This window comes from Pelobates fuscus, chromosome 3, assembly GCF_036172605.1.
Source record: "Pelobates fuscus isolate aPelFus1 chromosome 3, aPelFus1.pri, whole genome shotgun sequence".
Classification (NCBI taxonomy): domain Eukaryota; kingdom Metazoa; phylum Chordata; class Amphibia; order Anura; family Pelobatidae; genus Pelobates; species Pelobates fuscus.
The window spans coordinates 403,799,135-403,821,077 of NC_086319.1; the positions used below are offsets into that span (position 1 = coordinate 403,799,135).

Genomic DNA, 21,943 nt, shown 5'->3' on the forward strand with positions numbered 1-21,943 from the left:
ATCAATGTTGTTCAAACAAAATACAAAGTGCATATGCCATCCCATATAAGGTTAAACAGAAAAAGTTAACTGAAATTAAAAGCAGGAGCAATGAAAAACATGTTGCCACAGTAGCCAGCTAGCAATCTATTTATAACTTAATACTATTTAATATTATAATTGTGTAATTTAATTAATATACAGTAACACTATTTTGGTATCTAATGAGGATGTCCTTTCATCAGATGATTCCAACACACAACCAATCAACTATTCCAGAATTTTTGCTCTTGGGATTCCAACTTCAGCACACATCCCAAATAGTTCTCTTCTCTACCCTTCTTCTGGTCTACATTATGACTGTAATGGGAAACCTTCTGATTATAATTCTGGTTTCAGCGACTCAATATCTTCGTTCTCCAATGTATTTCTTCCTCAGCCAGTTGTCTTCCTGTGACATCATACTCACTACATCAATTATTCCTAACTTGCTCTATATCACCTTAAAAAATGGGATTTCCATGTCAGTTAGTCAATGCATTGCTCAGTTCAATTTCTTCAGTTCCTCATCAGTTACAGAATGTTTTCTTCTCACCATTATGTCCTATGATAGATATGTGGCTGTCTGTAAACCATTGCATTATGTTAAGATAATGAATTTCCCATTTTGTCTTAGTCTCGTGGTCTTTTCCTGGATATTGGGTTTTCTTCTCACACTGATTTTTTCTATCTTATTAAGTAATTTAACTTTCTGTAATTCAAAGTATATTGATCATTTCTTCTGTGATTTAGTTCCTCTTGTTCAGCTCTCATGTTCTGATACTACAGTGTTACAGACTGTTTTAATTGTTATCGTTGTGCCACAAACTGTAAGTGAAACTGTGTTTATTATTACTACGTATGTTTGTATCTTTGTTGCCGTACAGAGAATATCATCCAAAACTGGGAGAGAGAAAGCCTTCTCCACATGCAGCTCCCATCTTTCTGTCGTGTGCACATATTATGGGACTCTTTTTGCCATTTACGTATTTCCATCTGGAAAATATTCATTCGGAATGAATAAGATTGTATCCCTTATTTACACAGTTGTGACCCCTTTGTTGAATCCAGTAATATACAGTCTGAGGAACCAAGACATCAAGGCAGCCATTGTAAAATCATTAGAAAAAAAAAGATGTTAGTAATATAAGATTGCACGTGTTATATTTGTGTATGACATTATATTACTTTCAAGTTATTAATCATGAACATAAGCATTAGTGACACTTTTATACTTTTTATGGAAATCTCTAAATTTGCAATTCAGTAAAGGCAAGTGTAATGGTTTAAATGACGTTAGAATTGTGCTTTCGGTTTTAAAGGCATTGTGATTCATCTACATTTTGAGTTCCTCTGAAATCCCGAACTCCAAAATGATATACGGATGAATCACAAAACAAACAAAATGGATAATGTGTGAAACTGTTTTGTTTGTTCAGAATTTTTTATTGTTTCGGTCCATTACACAAAACAAAAGAAGATTAATGACTCGGGAACAGCCGCTAAATGTTGATTTTATTAATAGATCTAGATATTAGTGACCAAAAGAGGGAAAAAAGGAGAAGCAGTAAAGCAAATATTTAGTTATATATTATATATTATTTTCTCACTTGATCTGTAAACCAAATGGTGCATACGTAATATTTATATTTGCCGAACACTAATTTGGCAATTTCCATGCCCTTTTGGTTTGACTGAATTGTTTTTGCCAAAACAATCACATGGACAAAATTAGTCCGAACCGAAACGCAAAATGGACAAATCTCTAATTGCCTGAAACTATTTTAATTTTTTTTTCAGACAAATCGAATTGCACTAGCCAGATTTTATTACCATGGCAAGTCTATAATACGTACTGATTACAGATGGGTTAATTTCTGACTTGCTATTAGAAGTATAGGCAGCTGGCAATTCATTGAGCATTTCCAAGCAGCAAATAGTTAAAAATAAGTACATCAAAACCAAGCAATGGTCCCATGACAACATTAAACCAAGCCATATTCCTCCCCATCTTCCATTCTATTCACTTGGGTGGAGATAATCTGCTAATAAAGGAGTCTTGCTCAGTGTTATGCTGTTAATGAAGCAGAGATGGTAATATTATATATGAGGGGTGTTATAATACCCCTGCATTTTAAATGGGCCATCCACCTACAAGGTACTGTTGAATTATATTGCCCCGCACACCTGGTGATAACACTGTATCTAACCTTCCTCAGTCAAATGTCAGGTGGGTTCTCAAACCCACGTTAATAAGTAGAAAATGAATGAATTATGTCCTTCTCACCTCCAAGCATGTCTGAGAGAATGGAAAATGTGTATAATTGCTAGACCTGGACTGGAAGCAATTTCAAATACCGGTAAAATGCATGCCTTGAAAATCACTGCAAGAACACAATTTCTAAAAGTGATTCCAGTATGTAAAGTTTTCTGTAACAACTCAGACACAGCTTAAAGTGGCATTGTCACGACCCCTCCACCCCACTGAAAAATGAGTATTTCATAAAGAGAGACTTCTCAATGCTGTACTCTTCCACATGCGCAAGAGTACAGCAGTGACGTAGATTCCGAAGATAACCCGTGAAGGGACAGGTTCAGGTAAGTAAATTATACCTTTACCTGCTCTCCCTGGGCACCAGACCCTCAGCAGCAATGTCACCATTGGAGGACTTTAAGACTTTGGCTAAATCCCCAAACGGTGACAGTGCCGTTTTTAAGTTGCTTGTTTGACACCTTAAGGACACAAGCAATGTTGGCACAACACATGGGCATTTGTTACACCACAAAGTGGACATATTTTAGTTTAGTGTTGACATTATGATATTGGCTTTACTGTCTGAAGCCCAGTGTTTTGGACCTGTTCGGATATTTATTGACTGTGCACTTAGACTGCCTGCCATGATCAGTACGATCCAGATCTATGATCTTCCTATACCTCTTCATAGATTTTATGCTTTGGAATATTCTGTTCCAGAATGCCTAGTTCCAGATTTCCTATTCCTATTGTTAAGTATATACATTTTTTTTTATGTTAGCCCTCATTACTAACTAATATGTAACATGATATTGTCCAACCCTCCTTTCTAGAAGGAGGTGTTTTGGAGAGAGTTTTCTATTCTGAATAGTTGGGTCAGACTCACCACCAAGGAGCCATGGACATAACAATATTTCCCACTAGAAAATATAGCAAATCACAAATCTAATCAGTGAATGGTTAAAAATGTAAAGTAAATTAGAGCTGCCATCAGAAATTTTGGGGCCCTTTACACAGTTCAGAGCCTGGGCCCCTGGGCCCACCATGAGTCTTACCACAGGGCTGGTTCTGAGTGGGCCTACAGAGCTCACCACCCATTACATGACCCAGGGCTGCCATCAGAAATATGGGACCCCTTACACAGCTTAAGGCCCTGGAGTCTGCACACAAGGCTTGCCCATGGCCCACCTACAGGGTCCACCCATGATTTTGCTTTTAGGGAGTCAAGTGTATTTGTGTAGGGGATGTGTTGAGTGTAATTCTAGAGCATCTAATGTGTGTGTGCTCATGGAATTCAGTGCATAGGGATTCCAGTTTGTGTATGGGGATGTAGTGTGTACATATAGGGGATGCAGTGTGTGTCTGTGTAAGATATAGAAAGCAGTGTGTGTTTGTCTGCAAGGTATGCATTTGTGATTCTGTGTTTGTATGTGTAAGGGATGCATTGTGTGTTTCTGTGTGCGTGTGTGTGTAAGAGATGCGTTGTGTGCTTCTGTGTGTGCAAGTAATGCATTGTGTATTTCTGTGTAAAAACCAAAGAAAAAAGTTACCTGCACTCTTCCCAAATCCGTATGCATATTTAAACTAATGGAGGTTATTTTTCTTATCCAATGGCCATGAGAGAGTTTAGCCAACCTGCCATGTCAAGGCATGTATGGATGTAGCGGGGAATGTGGTGCAAATAAGAATAAAGGAGCCTACACCAAATACCCCCCCAATAACAACAGACACCAAATTTGGATGAAACAAGCCACAGCATTTATTAAACATAAGACTGTAGGACTCGTCCAACATTTATTAACTTTATCATTTAATTATAACCACAGATAAATACATACATAATCCATAACTTAACATATAAATTAACACCTAGTGCCCTACAAGCTTACATAAATGTCCTTGCCAATGAAAGAGACCACGTGCCTATGCATCAACTCGTCCACTGAGTTCTCGCCTCCACCCTCATCCAAACCAAATTCCATTTCCTTTTAATGCTTACAACCAGTTGGCTTTCAGCTAGGTGGTCACATCCAAGTCGGTAACTTAAAAGTTTTCCCTACAGAGCAGGGGAGGTTGAGACCCGACCTTGTCCATATCCTGACACTCAAAGGATGCATTGTGTGTTTCTGTGTGTGTGTGTGTGTGTGTAAGATATTCATAGTGTGCTTCTGTGTATGCAAGTAATGCATTGTAACAGAGAAAAGATACACCAGTCCAGGGGCAGTATGGATTGCCCGTGGATAGGTGTAAAGTGCCTAAAACAACTCTCCTTAACGGGGAATAACCCACAAAATTGAAAATTGAACGAAGAACTGGGGGACCAGAGTCCCTAATAGGAGAGTAGTGCAAGGGAAGGAGTCCCTACCTTTAATAATCCTAAGGACAAAAAGTTAAAAAGGCAGGAAAAAAGGTCTTAATCAGGGATATAGAAAAGGTAAAAATAGGTAATTGAGGGGGGGGGGGGGGGGTGGGAGGGGGGGGAGAATGAATGGAAGGGGAACAAAAGCCTCCTAAATGGAGGATTAAAGTTTAACCAATAAGTAAACCAAATCCCCAAATTCACCAAATTCCCAGTTCTTCAGCAATCCCCCAGTTCTTCGTTCAATTTTCAATTTTGTGGGTTATTCCCCGTTAAGGAGAGTTGTTTTGGGCACATTACACCTATCCACGGGCAATCCATACTGCCCCTGGACTGGTGTATCTTTTCTCTGTTACTTTAAATACTAGGTGTTATACACCAACATTAGCCCTTCATACATCGTTCTTCGTAGAGTGGATCATTTAAGAGTAAACTGTGTTATATCCAAATATTATGGCTGGTTTTCTTACGAATAAGATAGACCCTAAACATTGGTGTTCGGATGCTGACACTATTTTTTCCACCAATACCCCACCTCAAAGCCTCCCTCCAGTCGATATACAGAGCGGCTTTAATAAACTCACAAAGGTTTTTAAACAGCAAATCAAAACAAGTTGGGAGGTCTCAACTTCAGAGACGTATATTGCTAAAAAGATTATCCCTAGGGGTTTGAGGGTTCTTGTCCCACCCTCTAGGAACATTGAATTAGAGGGGTTCAATCAGGAATGGGAGGATGCAGCTTCTAAATGTTCAATGACCTTTATGTCCATCATATGCAAATATGAAACCCTACACCTAGCAAACATTCAAAAAAATCTTGACAGTGAGATTGAAAACATTCAAAAATTCAAAGATGAACCCCTGTTTCAGACCCTAGAAGTTAAACTTAAGTCAAATCTCGACAAATTCTCTTACCAAATTAAAATTAAAAAACATCATAAGTTTGTACGAGACACCACAGACTTTGAGACGGGTAGAATCTACCGTCAAACAAAAAGGAGAATTAGAGTAGACTCTGACCATTTTAGCACGTCAGAATACGAATCAACTGATACCGAAGGGGAAAGTGTAAATAGCAATCCAGCACCGATAATACCAAAAAGTATCTTAAGAAAAGGAGTGGATTTTTTAGGACTAAGACATTTTTTAGGACTAAGACCCCCCCTGAATACGGCTGAACCCTCTCTGTTACCCACCTGGGTATCGGCCGGCCGCGATCAGTCATCATACCCCTCGACCAATCGGAACAAGGGGATGCACTGACGAATCAGGTAACGCGTCAGATTCACGTGATATTTTCACGTGATACACTCACACCGGCTTATGATTTACAGGGTGATTTACACGGTATATAAACGGATACTGTGTTGCAAGAAGAGCTCATTACTCCTGACGACGGCGTGTTAGAACGCCGAAACGCGCGTCGAGTTAGACTTTTCACTTTTAATTTCTTGTTCACTTTAGGTAGCACTATGGATTGACTTATGATTTAGTTTATTATTTTGGCTACTTAGGCAGTAAGGTCACTAAGGTAATAGGTAGGCACTTATACTATAGTGCCGAGGTATTTAGGGAGAAAGTGTTCTCTTAAGGTGGGGAGTTTGGGGAAGTTTGGGGTTTCTGGGAATTTGGTGAATTTGGGGATTTGGTTTACTTATTGGTTAAACTTTAATCCTCCATTTAGGAGGCTTTTGTTCCCCTTCCATTCATTCCCCCCTCCTACCCCCCCCCTCAATTACCTATTTTTACCTTTTCATATATTAGAATAAGGTTATATAGCTTTAGCCTTATACTATATCCCTGATTAAGACCTTTTTTTCCTGCCTTTTTAACTTTTTGTCCTTAGGATTATTAAAGGTAGGGACTCCTTCCCTTGCACTACTCTCCTATTAGGGACTCTGGTCCCCCAGTTCTTCGTTCAAGTAATGCATGGTTTATTTCTGTGTATGTGTAAGGGATGCATTGTGTTTCTGTGTGTGCCCCCCAAAATCTATTGGCAAGGACATGCCCCCACCCCTCCTAGCTGTGACATAAATGAACACAAACAGAGATGAGGGAGGGTGGGAGGGAAGTTGTTTGCTAGCACGTCTCCCAAGAGGCACTGAGGTAAGATGATCCCTACACCACTCCAAAACACATAACCACTCCCATGCACACATACAACCAATCACAAGCATCCACCCCCACACTCATACATGTGCCCTTTTCCGCTTAGCTGTGCTATCTCCCTAGGGCCTAACTTCTCAGGTGGGTCCTACACTAACCATTCACGTTGCTTCCCTGAGCTTCTGGCAAAAATATCTCTAATGAGACAGAAAGCGGTATTTTTTATATACACCCCTACATGCTTTTTAACCCTTAATAAGGAAACACATGGGATGGGCGGCAGCATTGTAACAGCTGTGTGATACAAAAGTGAATAGAAATACAAAAAAACAAGTCCTGCCCCCAAACTCTCATTACTCCTGGGCAACGACCATAGTACACATCAGCCACAATACATACAGTGTATTTCTGTGTGTGTGTAAGGTTTGCATTGTGTTTCTGTATGTGTGTAAGGGATATATTGTTACATAGTTACATAGCTGAAAAGAGGCTTGTGCCCAACAAGTTCAGCCTTCTTCACATATGATTTTTGCTGTTGATGCAAAAGAAGGCAAAAAAGCCAGTCTGAAGTGCTTCCAATTTTGCAACAAACTTTGTAATTCTGTTTGTACGTGTAAAGGATGCATTGTGTGTTTCTGTGTGTGTGTAAGATATTCATAGTGTGCTTCTCTGTATGCAATTAATGCATTGTGTATTTCTGTGTATGTGTAAGGGATGCATTGTGTTTCTGTGTGTGTGTGTGTGTGTGTGTGTGTAAGGCATACATTGTTACATAGTTACGTTGCTGAAAAGAGAATTGTGCCCATCAAGTTCAGCCTTCCTCACATATGTTTTCGCTGTTGATCCAAAAGAAGGCAAAAACACTGTCTGAAATGCTTTCAATTTTGCAACAAACTGTAATTCTGTTTGTACGTGTAAAGGTTGCATTGTCTGTTTCTGTGTGTGTGTGTGTGTATGCACTGTGTGTGCAAGGGATGCATTGTGTGTGTGTCTGTGTTTGTAAGGGATGCATATTGTGTGTGTGTAATGGATGTATTGTGTGTGTGTGTGTAAGGGACATATTGCGTGTCTTTGTTTGTGTGTATGTGTGTGTGTAAGGAATACATTGTGTGTGTCTGTGTTTGTTAGAGATGCATATTATGTGCGTAAGGGATGCATTGTATGTTTCTGTGTGTGTAAGGAATGCATCATGTGTTTTTATGTGTGCATGAGATGCACTGTGTATTTCTGTGTGTGTGTTTAAAAGATGCATTGCATTTAGTGATGTCATGAACATAAAATTTTCCATTCGCAAATAGCGAACGCGAATTTCCGCAAACGTTCACGAACGTGCGAACCGCCATAGATTTCAATAGGCAGGCGAATTTTAAAACCCACAGGGACTCTTTCTGGCCACAATAGTGATGGAAAAGTTGTTTCAAAGGGACTAACACCTGGACTGTGGCATGCCGGAGGGGGATCAATGGCAAAACTCCCATGGAAAATGACATAGTTGATGCAGAGTCTGGTTTTAATCCATAAAGGGCATAAATCACCTAACATTCCGAAATTGTTTGGAATAACATGCTTTAAAACATCAGGTATGATGTTGTATCGATCAGGTAGTGTAAGGGTTACGCCCGCTTCACAGTGACAGACCAAACTCCCCGTTTAACGCACCGCAAACAACCGCAAACGGTCCAATTGCACAACCGCAAACTCCCCATTTGTACAAGGTTGGATACCAAGCTAGCCATGTCCCGTTCCTTGTCCTCACTGATGATTTTTTGGTTTTGTTTTTGAAGCCACATTGCAGCACCAGAGGCCAGAAAAATTAGGCATGTACACATGCCTGAAAAATTAGATATTGTTGCAGCCACTGCTGTAGCAGCGGCCAGAAGAATTGATGTTTGTTTCCCAGGCAGAAAGTGCCCTAAAACATTGCGGCTTGAACCCTAGTTGGTGGCGGATAAGTCACGCAAGTCATCCGGCATTCAGAGATAACATACAGCAGCGTGTGGACCATTTTTAGCCCAAGGCAGCTCATCTCATCAGGCCATTTTTAGTTGAATGTAACGCCCAGTGTCAGTCCCTTTGGGATCCATCCTCATCTTAATAAAGGTGAGGTAATCTAGACTTTTTTGACCTAGGCGACTTCTCTTCTCAGTGACAATACCTCCTGCTGCACTGAAGGTCCTTTCTGACAGGACACTTGAAGCGGGGCAGGCCAGAAGTTCTATCGCAAATTGGGATAGCTCAGGCCACAGGTCAAGCCTGCACACCCAGTAGTCAAGGGGTTCATCACTCCTCAGAGTGTTGATATCTGCAGTTAAGGCGAGGTAGTCTGCTACCTGTCGGTCGAGTCATTCTCTGAGAGTCGCCCCAAGGGCTGTGGCGATGCGTAGGACTTAAAAAGCTCCGCATGTCCCCAATCATCAACACGTCTGTAAAGAGTCCTGTCCTTGCCGGCGTGGTCGTGGGAGGAGGAGAATTACTTTCACCTCTTCCCCTGTTAGATTCCCGTTGTTCTGTTACATCACCCTTATACGCTGTGTAAAGCATACTTTTTAATTTATTTTGGAACTGCTGCATCCTTTCCGACTTGCGGTACTTCGGTAACATTTCAGGCACTTTCTGCTTATACCGGGGGTCTAGTAGCGTGGACACCCAGTACAGGTCGTTCTCCTTCAGCCTTTTTATACGAGGGTCCCTCAACAGGCACGACAGCATGAAAGACCTAATTTACACAAGGTTGGATGCTGAGCTACTCATGTCCCGTTCCTCGTCCTCAGTGATCTCACTGAAGGTATGTTCTTCCCCCCAGCCACGTACAACACCACGGGTACCAGATAGGTGACAACGAGCACCATGGGATGCCTGTTGTGGTTGGTCTTCCTCCTCCTCAAAGCCACATTTCTCCTCTGACTCCTCTTCCTCACAATCCTCTTCCAGCGTTGCCGCAGGTCCAGCAAGCGATGCTAATAAAGCTGTTTCTGGTGGTTATGGTGACCACAACTCTTCCTCTTCCTCTTCACGCTCATCTACGGCCTGATCCAGCACTCTTCGCAGGGCACGCTCAAGGAAGAAAACAAATGGTATGATGTCGCTGATGGTGCCTTCGGTGCGACTGACTAGGTTTGTCACCTCCTCAAAGGGACGCATTAGCCTAAAGGCATTGTGCATGAGCGTCCAGTAACGTGGCAACAAAATTCCCAGCTCAGCAGAGGCTGTCCTAGCACCCCGGTCATACAAATAGCCATTAACTCTTTTTCCTGTTGGAACAGGCGGTCGAGCATTAGGAGTGTTGAATTCAAACGTGTCGGGCTGTCACAAATCAAGCACCTCACTGGCATGTTGTTTCGCCACTGGATATCTGAAAAGTGAGCCATGGCCGTGTAGGAACGCCTGAAATGGCCACACACCTTCCTGGCTTTCTTCAGGACGTCCTGTAAGCCAGGATACTTATGCACAAAGCGTTGTACGATCAGATTACACACATGTGCCATGCACGGCACATGTGACCACTTTCCGAAATTCAATGCCGCTACCAAATTTCTTCCATTGTCACAAACCACTTTGCCGATCTCCAGTTGGTGCAGAGTCAGCCACTGATCCACCTGTGCGTTCAGGGTGGACAGGAGTGCTGGTCCGGTGTGACTCTCTCCTTTCATGCAAGTCAACCCCAGGACGGCGTGACACTGCCGTAACTGGGATGTGGAATAGTACCTGGGGAGCTGGGGGGGTGCCATTGATGAAGAGCAAGACGCAGCAGCAGAAGAGGACTCAGCCAAGGAGGTTATGGAAGAGGATGGAGTAGGAGGAGTAGAGGAGGTGGCAGCAGGCCTGCCTGAAAGTCGTGGCGGTGTCACCAACTCCTCTGCAGAGCCATGCATTCCATGCTTGGCAGCCGTCAGCAGGTTTACCCAATGCGCAGTGTAGGTGATATACCTGCCCTGACCATGCTTTGCAGACCAGGTATCAGTGGTCAGATGGACCCTTGCCCCAACACTGTGAGCCAGACATGCCATTACTTCCTTTTGCACAATCGAGTACAGGTTGGGGATTGCCTTTTGTGAAAAGAAATTTCGTCTGGGTACCTTCCACTGCGGTGTCCCAATAGCTACAAATTTTATGGTAAAAGCTGGTGGGCTAATAGTTCAGACAAGCCAGCTGTCAAACGCCGAGCAAGGGGGTGACTTTCTGACATTGGCTTGTTACGCTCAAACATGTCCTTGACAGACACCTGACTGTGGGCAGATGAGCAGGAACTGCTCAAGGCGAGAGACAGAGTGGCGGATGGTTGAGAGGGGGCAGGGAGGACAGCAGTGGTTGACGTGGCTGAAGATGCTGGGCCAGGATGAGGATGGCGGCTTTGATTTCTTGTGCTGCTTGTACTCATGTGTTGATGCCATAGGCGTTTGTGATGTGCGATCATGTGCCTACGCAAGCAGTTGTACCTAGGTGTGTGTTGGACTTCCCACGACTCAGTTTGTTTTGGCACAGGTTGCAAATGGCATTGCTGTTGTCAGAGGCAAACACCCCCAAAAAATTCCACACTGCTGAGCTCTGCAATGATCGCATTCTGGTGGTGGCACCAGCATGCGTTAATTGGCGTGCTGTCGGGCTGACCCTGGGTGCCGATGCATGCTGTCTGACTGTGCCACTAGCTCCTTGCGATGACCTTTCCCTGCTTCCAACTCCTCCTTCTCTCTGTCTCCCCATCTGAACTTTCGCCCTGTTCTTCTTCTTGCCAAGCGGGCACCCACGTGACATCCAGGGACGCATCGTCATCATCAACCGCTTCACTTGTATCTGACAACTCAGCAAAGGAAGCAGCAGCGGGTACAACATCATCATCATCACACCGTACGTCCATGTGTGTAATGCTGCCTGACTGAGACATATCCCTGTTATCTACATCCTCTGGCAATAATGGTTGTGCATCACTCATTTCTTCAAACGGATGTGTAAATAACTCCTCTGACAGATAAAGTGAAGCGGCTGTGGTGCTAGTGTTGGTGGTGGCGGCAGGCTGCTGAGTGGTAATTTGAGAGGTGCCCGAAGCTAAGCTGGAGGAGGATGGTGCGTCAAGGTTCCGAGCGGAAGCTGTAGAAGATTGGGTGTCCTGTGTTAGCCAGTCAACTATGTCCTCAGAACTTTTCAAGTTCAGGGTACGTGGCCTCTGAAAACTGGGCATTATTCTAGGGCAAAAGGGAATCACAGCACCACGACCACGACAGCCCCTACAGGGGTGGCCTGCCTGTACCTGTCATTTTTGGGGGGATTAGTTGTACTATGCGTGCAAGCTACTGTGACACCAGATATGAGTGACAAAGGGCAGTGTCAGAGGTTGGCAGAGTACACTCTGTAGGCCTGACACACCCGCTTGAAGTCAACAAACTGTTATTCAATCTATAACAGTGAAAAAAATATTTTGTTTTTAAATGCACGCAATTGTGACACCAGATATGAGTGGCAAAGTGCAGTGGCAGAGTTTGGCAAAGTACAAGCTGAAGGCCTGAAACCCGCTTGAAGGACACTGACTGCTATTAGATTACAGTCAAAAACTTTTTTTGTTTTTAAATGCACGCTATTGTGACACCAGATATGAGTGGAAAAGTGCAGTGGCAGAGGTTGGCAGAGTACACGCTGTAGAAAACTAACTGCTATTCAATCTATTACAGTGAAAAAAAAAATGTTTGTTTTTAAATGCAAGCTATTGTGACACCAGATATGAGTGGTGGCACTGGGCAAGTGGGCACAGTATCCACTGTGAGCCTGACACAGAAGCTGGCAGGCAGGCAACTGCAATTAGGAAAAAAACAGACTGATGTTCTAGCCCTGAAAAGGGCTTTTTGGGGTGCTGTCCTTACAGCAGAGATCCGATGAGTCCTTCAGGACGATAGTGGACACTGATTACACTAGCCTAGCTATCCATTTCCCTATCAAATTACAATTATTTTCTCTTCTGTATTGTAATTGAAAAATGTATTAGGTAAAGCTATTTGAAAGAGAAAAAAATGTACTGCAATTCCCCTGCTAGTGAATAAACATCATGATTAATTGCATTAAAATCGGATCTAAAGGCATTGCATCTACATACACTTTTTCCTCAGCAGAATAAACATGTTTTTCATAATTTTAAGTTGTTGCAAACCAGGGAATTCTAAAAGTATGTTGACAGTGTAACTCGCTCACAAATTCTACATGGTGTCCCTCAGTGCCCTGCCAACCTCTTTATATTAGCTGCCAAGAATACACTTGTTCTCAATCGGGGAAACATATTAAAGAAGACCGCTCATTTTCAATCAAGACATCAAAATCAAATGTATTTCTTAGAAGATACAAAAGGTAAGAAATGTTCTTCATTTGTTTTCTATCTGAATGAAACTTGAATTGAGCTAAAGTAGTAAAGTGCTAACAAAATATTTCACCACTGGATATCACAATTAGGTGAATAATGCTTTTTAAGCAAATTATCTTTCACCAGTGATCATTTTATTTTGAATACAAATAAAATTCAAATAAAATGCACACTACCTTAGAGAATAGCAGAGAGCACGAGAAAAGGATGAAGCTGGAGCCATGACTAAAAATATGTTCTATTTAAAAAGATAATTGTAAAGGAAAACATAACAAGAAATAACTACAAAATCATAAATAGTTGTAAAGTGGAAGCTGCAGTCATTGATGTCGATTATTTGGAAATCTTAATGAATCTTTCATAGAAATAGTGAAAAATGAATAGATGGTCCTCTATGGATTTCTCTTTAAAACAGAAGAAAACCTGAGCAGGGCAACTAACTATGCTGCTGCAGGTAAATCTGACTTATTGTAATGTTTTATTTTTCCTCTGTGGGACACAGGGTGTGAGGTTTCTTTAGTCTTTCTATTATGATTGTGACTTGGAGTAATCCTCTCTACGGTGATATATAGTATAGCGTTAAATGATTCCTTTGAAATCTAAATTGTTATTGACCATCTAGCTTGAGTTATTATTATTAAGTATTGCTGTGTTAAGGTGTTGTGGTCTATTTACATATCCATGAATTTGTGTTACTGCATTACCTCCTCTGCTGAATATCCATTCAGTGTCTGTACTACATCTTTTTGTTATGTGTGTATGTAAGGATGCAATTATATGATTATGTTTGTATGATGAGTTTGTGTGTTCTGTGATAATGAGCATTGTCTGTCTATGGGTTTAAAAGGAAATAAGTAGAGTGGTATGTTAGGTACTTGGATAGTTTTTAGAAACTTGGATTTGAGCCCTAGTGTGTAGTTAGTCATCTAGTGATTGCTATAAATATGTTTTATGACAAAGAGAAGACAATTTGCAAGTCGCTAACGAAAAGCATTTAGTATTTTCTAAATAGGTCAAGAGCTGTACAGCCGACTAGAGAGAATCACCTGTTGCATGCCATCGCTCTTGGACATTATATAATGATATGCAAGAAAAGCACTTATTCCAACCTTGGTGGAAGGGGCCCCACTGAATACTATTAATTACCAACACAGCTTGTTCCAGTTGCTAAAATCAAATCCTGAATCCAAGTTTTTCATTGCAAAGTGACTTGTCCTGAAAGTGCCCTTATACTAGACTCTGAGCGGATGGCCAAGAACGTAACCTACCCTTGTGCAAGATTATCATAAGGGGAGTATTACCGAATATCATGATAATCTTATTAATTATCCCAATCGTTTTTGCAAATTTTGTGATTTTTATTTATCTGATTGTCTCTATAATCCGTGGCACAAAGAACGGATTACTTTACACCTTTATCTTTTGGCATAATGATTTTATTAATCAGCCACAGACTTATAAATTGTCTAATAAGAGCAATCACTGATGGGATGTGGTTATGTTCCAAATTCCATGAATGATTAATACTCTTTCTGGAAGTGCCATAATCATTGGAATTGAGGTCAGGTGGGTGTGATGAGTGGTGTTATCCACAACAGAATACCAGGGCCTGCAAAGCCAACTAAGGTTTATTTAGTGTACCTCTTGTTCATGGGGCAATGGTGTTTTCTAAATAAAGATCAGAAGAATTCTGGTGAAATGTTCAAGTTTATAAGTGAGGCAACAATACTCTGTTAACAAAACATCGTTATATTTGTACTGCATTTTGCTGGAAGACCTTATTAGAAGATATTTCAGCAAAATGTCCCAAAACATGGTAGAATTAAATAAAAAATACTCTCAATTAACATGGAAGGAGTGTCTTATGTAGGCAATATCACCCTAGCAATGTCCATTTATGATCAATTGCAAGAGGGTAGGCTTTTGTAGTAGGACATTGTTAATAGTTGAAGAGCCCAGCACTGATGGTTCTAGTAATTAAGGCCTAATTTGTTATTTTTGGATGAATGTTTAAGGTGATTTTTATGAATGCTTTGAGATGAAATAATTTTGGAAGTTTATCCAATAGTATTGAATTATTTGGGATTATTAAATCAAGGTCTGATTCTGGGAACATAGTTTTATTGGGAATTATCCCTACATCAATGTGTTAAATTATTTAAAGATTTAGTCTGTTAGTTCACTTTCTTAAGGAGGCATTTTTAGCAAATGAAGAATGAATAACAGAATAACATAATAACATAATTACATAATTTAATAACAAAATGAATAACTTTGTGAAGGTTTCTGATGAGCAGGAGTAATTTATAAAGATTGCTTTAATAATGAAAAACGAAGGGATGTGCAAAACGCTTCTTGGATTTAACATTTTTAAAATAAATATAAGTGAATTCCCCATTCTGTATACAACTTTAACATTAAGCTATAATATAGTTGCTTGATTTTATTAAAGGACACGGAGGCTCATATTATGCTTATCTCTTTCTTTAATATACCTCAGCAGCAAAGAAAACGTTTTAAGACATTAAAAGAACCAACTAGGATAGGTACTCCAAGGGTTAACATAGTATGCTATCCTTAACCAATAGGAACAGGCCATGTATCCATAACCACCCATGTGACCTCTCTTCTCCCTCTTTCTTTGCTGCTGCCTCAGCTAAGTATCATCTAATTTTTAGCTCTCTTTTAATTGAGTTTAATTATTGTTGATTTTGTTGAAATAGATTACTTTAGGTATATATATCATTGTATACTAATTGTATACTAATAATATTGTTTGTGTATCTGTGTATAACTTTTTGTGTTTTTAGGGAGGCAGAAAGGTATAACAGTTTCCCTATATAGGGATCTCTGTGGGGGCTTGTGCCCCTAGCTTCATATTAGTGGACTGGGTTTCCTCCAGTCCGAGAAACTCTCCCTCCCTCCCTTATCTCGCTGGGTAGTTTATTACCCGCACTCGGTCAGACTTCTTGTTTCCCCAAAGGTTTTTCACACGCTTTAAGTTTTACGCTTTAAGTTTGTTTGCGCTTTGTCCAGGGCTGTAAATGTATTAACATAATTGCCTAACTCTTTGACAAAATTGTCCCCAAAAAGGAGGCCTTTTGCCTGCGGCCCAGGCTCAGACAAGGCCATGTTGACCAGCTTCGGGTCGATTTTCTTGAGCACCACTTTGCGCCTTTCGGTACAGAGCGCAGCATTGGAATTTCCAATAAGGCAAATAGAACGTTGTGCCCACTCTCTGATGGCCACGCATTTAGCCGCGCGCGCATGCGCATTCGCGGTCGCATAGCGCGGCGGCCATTTTCTATCAAGCGCCTCAGAAATTTTGCTGCGCTTTTTACCCGACGCTCCCAGCCCACTGAAGGGCGGGAACGCGCGGAGTGGGTAGTGGCTAAAGGCTGTCAGCCTGCCAGTGTCCCCTTGCAGCCATTCCGGAGGGAACACTAGGTAAGCTGACAGCTTGTTTGTGCCTTGCCCTGTCACCTCAGTGTAAACTACCTTCAGGAGTGGATTAACTTAAATAGTCCCCCTGTTCATTATTAAAGGGCCAGTATTGTGTGCTGCAAACACAGCAGTTTTACTGCGATTATTTCTTGTAAGGGCCTATACTATAGTGCCACTTAAGTTAGTTATTGGAGCAGAGTTTATATATATATAATGCAGCACCCTAAGGAACAGGAATTTGTCAGGTCGGCTGCGGGCAGTAAGGATACCACACACACTGTGGATCTCAAGCCCCTCACCCTATCTCCCCATTAGGGGAAGAGGTGGCGTCTGTGGAACAACTGAACTCTGAGGAGTTCCATTCTCTATTAGACGCAACCATGACTAAATCAGTCACTCAAGCCATATACACAGCTATGGGGGCGATGTCAGATAACCTGACCCAATCCATTAGCAATGCCATCATGGTGACTGGCCACAACCCCAGGGGCCTCCGCTCCAAGGCCCAAGATGATAAGCCTGCCCCCCTTAGCGGTCGCAAGGCTACTGAAAAGACCCACCATACGGGCAAACAAACCTCCAAAACTATTTTTACGGACAGGTTGCGTCCTGTCACTGATGAGGACGTGGGGCCCCCACGTAAGAGAGCCTCCCATCGGGCAAAAATGGTGAGGGCATGGAAATGGGCTAAAACCCAGACAGAAATATCCAACTCTGATTCGGACCAAGAGGAGGTATTGAGCGAGCCAGAAGAGATGGGCTCTTTGGAATCGGAGAACTCTTCTCTGGAGCACAGTTTAACTGGCAAAGCAGCCAACAAGGGCCAAAAGCCAGTGGATTATTCAGTTATTTTAGATCCGCAAGGGGAGCCCCTATTTAATCCTGATGACCTTCAACACCCGAGGTCGACAGAATGGTTTCCGGCTGACCATGTGGCCCAATATATAGCAGCCAGAATTAGGAAACCCCTGGACAAAGCTACCAGGAATAAGTTGAGGGCACAATGCCCACGCCCGACAGTCCCGGATATGGCTTGCGCCACACCGGAACTGGACCCAAAAATTGCCCAATTTCTAGGAAAATCTGGCTGGAAGGCTAAGAAAGGGCTGGATTATTCCCTGCGCCACTGCCAGGATAAAGTACTTGATTCTTTGGGCCCCAGTGCCAAAATATTCGACATGGTCGAAGCCGCACTTTCAGGTGACACACCAGTGGACCTTTTGGCCATCAGAGAGTGGGCACAACGTTCTATTTGCCTTATTGGCAATTCCAATGCTGCGCTCTGTACCGAAAGGCGCAAAGTGGTGCTCATGAAAATCGACCCGAAGCTGGTCAACATGGCCTTGTCTGAGCCTGGGCCGCAGGCAAAAGGCCTCCTTTTTGGGGACAATTTTGTCAAAGAGTTAGGCAATTATGTTAATACATTTACAGCCCTGGACAAAGCACAAACAAACCTAAAGCGTGTGTTTGCCCCAAAGGTTTTTGGGGGGGCTGGCAGACAACGGGGCCGTCTGTCCAGCCGTTCATCAAGGAGCTCCTACCGGGGCTATCGAGGCTCCTTTTCGTCCAGATTCCCACAAGTGAAAACCAGAAACCCCTCACCCTTCTTCCCTGTCAGGGGCAGAGCATGGCAACCCAGAGGACGCAGGGGCGCCACTTACGGACGAAGGCCTTATGGTGAGTACCTTTCCTGTTTCCCATTCTTATACACCATATGTGGGGGGCAGACTATCCCAGTTTATCGGGACATGGAACTCACGTCCGACGCCTGGGTTCTCAACACAGTGGTAGGGTACCACATAGAATTTGTCCAAACCCCAGTTCAAACCTTGGTCCCACGGCCAATAGTGTTTACCCCACAGGACAGGGAACTCGTGTCAAAGGAAATCAACCTACTAAGGGAGAAAGGCGCGATTTATCAAGTCACACCTCACTCTCCAGGTTTCTTGAGCAACCTGTTTCTCATCCCCAAAAAGGGCGGGGGAATGAGACCAGTGATAAACCTACACCCACTCAACGCATATGTGCGGTATCGCCACTTCAAAATGGAAGGGATCCATTGCCTGCGAGACCTCCTCAGGTTGGGGGACTGGATGGTCAAACGAGACCTGCAGGATGCCTATCTCGCCATCCCCATTGCAGAAGAATGCCACCACTTCCTGCAGTTCCAATGGAAGGCACAGATGTGGAGGTTTCGCTGCCTCCCTTTCGGCCTCTCATCGGCTCCATGGTGTTTTACGAAACTGTTGAAACCGGTGGTGGTGCTGCTACGCAGCAGAGGAGTACACATGATAGAATATTTGGACGATATACTGATCATGGCACAAGACGCACTCCTACTCCAACAACACCTATCTTGGACAATAACACTTTTAAACAACCTGGGATTTCTATGCAACTGGGAGAAGTCGGTGCTGACCCCCTCGCAGTCCATAGAATTCCTAGGATTCAATATAGAAGCGGTCCAAGGAACCCTGAAATTACCGCAGGCGAAGATCAAAACCATCAAAAAAGAGATCCGCAGAACGTTAACTCGCCCAACGCTCACGGTGAGACAACTGGCCAGAATAATTGGGCTCCTTTCAGCGTTCATTCAGGCAATCTTCCCAGGACCTCTTCATTACAGGGCCCTACAAAGACTGAAAGCGGCTCAACTACAATCAGGTCAATCTTACTCAGACTCCGTGCAACTCGATCACACAGCCAAAGAGGAACTCAAATGGTGGCTACAACATATGGAAGCGTGGAATGGCAGAGCGATCTTTGGCATCGCTCCAGATTGCATAATAGAATCCGATGCCAGCACACAGGGCTGGGGAGCGCGTTGTGGTCATATTTCAACAGGCGGAAGATGGTCCCAATCGGAAAGGGCGTTGCATATCAACAGCCTGGAACTTATGGCGGGAGCATTCACCCTGAGGAGCCTTTTAGGTGCCAAAACACACTGCTCCATTATATTAAGGATGGACAACATATCAGCAGTGCAATACATCAACTGTCTCGGCGGCACCAGGTCCAAAGTTCTAGCAGATTTGGCCACGGAATTCTGGCAATTTTGCCTGGACCGCAACATATCAGTACGAGCCGAATACATCCCAGGTCTCGCGAATGTTGTAGCGGATTGGAATTCCAGGTATCTGCGGGACGCCAGCGATTGGCGCCTGAATCGCGAAGTATTCCTACGATTGCAGGAACTGTGGGGCCCACTGCACATGGATCTGTTTGCGTCTCGTTTGAATACGCAACTGCCGAAATTTTTCAGCTGGAGACCAGACCCAGACGCAATAGCTACGGATGCGTTCCTCCAGACATGGCCGAACAGAAGACTATATGCGTTCCCTCCCTTCGCTCTGTTGGCACGAACACTGGTACATCTCGATCGCTCTCAGACAACATTGGTTCTGTTAACACCATTTTGGACAACGCAGCCATGGTTCCCTCCCCTCATGGAGATGTCTATAGATCTTCCCAGACTACTCCCCGAAGACCCACACCTTTTGTTAGATCCTGAGGGGAACTCATACCCACTGATGATGCAGGGACAACTCAGGCTGTTAGCTCCTTTCGGGGGACCCTGGGTCGTACCGGAGGTTCCACAGACAACGCTGGAATTATTGGCGGGTGCCTTGGCCCCAGGAACCAGGAGATCTTACAGTCGAGCATGGAACTCCTGGAGTGGTTGGTGCTTGGAACAACAAGTGGATCCCGTATGTGCTCCTGTGAACTATCTGCTACGCTTCCTGATGCACTTATACGATCAAGGTCTAGCATACCGGACTATTAATGTCTATAGGTCAGCGATATCGGCAGGACATAAGGGCTGGGAAGGAACACCAATAGGGAAGCACTTATTGGTGTGCAGACTCCTACGCAGAGTGAGGTTTGCAAGACCCCCACAACCCAGATATGCATCAATGTGGGACGTAAATTTAGTCTTACATTTATTGGAACTATGGCCACAGAATTCTGACCTGACACTTAAACAGTTATCAGCGAAACTGGCCATGCTCTTCTGCTTGATCTCATGCAAAAGAGTATCTGATGTGAGGGCATTGGATGTGGATGCACGCTCGTTCACTCCATCGGGGGTGACTTTTAATATTACCAGACGGACAAAAACAACGATTACTACAGTATCTTACCCAGCTTTCCCTCACAATTCAAACCTGTCCAATAGCTTGTCTCAAGGAATATGAGAAACGGACGCAGGCATTTCGGGACCCTAGTCGGCACGAACTATTCCTGGCCATCAACACACCACATCAGCCAGTATCGTCGGTTACTATAGCCCGATGGGTGAAATGGGTGATGACCTCCGCAAATATTGATACATCCATGTTTGGAGCACACTCCACTAGAGGAGCTATGGTGACTAAAGCGTTCAGTCTGGGATGCAGATTGGAAGACCTGTTGCGGACAGCGGACTGGTCACGAGAGTCCACGTTTAAAGAATACTACTTTCGCCCTACAGAACACATAACATCGTCAGTCATTGCTCAGCTTTGAACTAGCATAATATGAGCCTCCGTGTCCTTTAATAAAATTACCAGATTTTACTAATTTCATGATGTAAAGTCATGATTTTATAAAGGACACGGAGGCGAATATTAGCCCACCCGGTAAGTATCACGAAGTTGATATGATATATATTGCAAATTGTTACCAGAATATTGAAAAAAGATGTGAATTCCCACCCTGTAAGTTGTATAGCTAAGACAATATGTGGGTTGGTACGGAATGTAGTGAATGAACAGGATTGAGACATAAGACTATTAATCGCACAGTAGGCTAGATGGTCTGTAAAGATTCTTCAGGTATAATAAGATTTAACCCTCATGGATGTGACACACAGTCTCTAGACCACACATTACCATTTCTTTCTCTCTCCTTTCAGCTTAACGAATCACAGTAGATGCAAAGGTTGATCGGGTTTCATCTCAGTTCAATTGGTTAAAGTTCATTGTTTGGTTATGAAGATGAAGTCGACACACCTGTTATGGTCCCAGTGTCTACGCAAGTTGATGAATGGAAGCTTCGGCAGGATCAAAGAAAGAGGGAGAAGAGAGGTCACATGGGTGGTTATGGATACATGGACTGTTCCTATTGGTTAAGGATAGCATACTATGTTAACCCTTGGAGTACCTATCCTAGTTGGTTATTTTAATGTCTTAAAACGTTTTCTTTGCTGCTGAGGTATATTAAAGAAAGAGATAAGCATAATATTCGCCTCCGTGTCCTTTATAAAATCATGACTTTACGTCATGAAATTAGTAAAATCTGGTAATTTTTAAGTATTATTTCTGCTTTTGTTTACATTTTTAAATTAGGGTTAACCCCTTCAATGCCCTACAATCTCCCTTTGATACAACTAGCTTCCAACGTTTTCTTGAACTACTTATTTCCATTATATAATGCATTA

General features: G+C 42.9%; 1 protein-coding gene across 1 annotated transcript; it reads left to right on the top strand.

The window, feature by feature from the left end:
- Positions 1 to 209: 209 nt before the first annotated feature.
- On the top strand, positions 210 to 1,160 carry LOC134601940 (olfactory receptor 9G19-like). The gene has a single exon (XM_063446445.1). The coding sequence runs from the start codon at positions 210 to 212 to the stop codon at positions 1,158 to 1,160; it is 951 nt and encodes a 316-aa protein (XP_063302515.1).
- Positions 1,161 to 21,943: the final 20,783 nt, after the last annotated feature.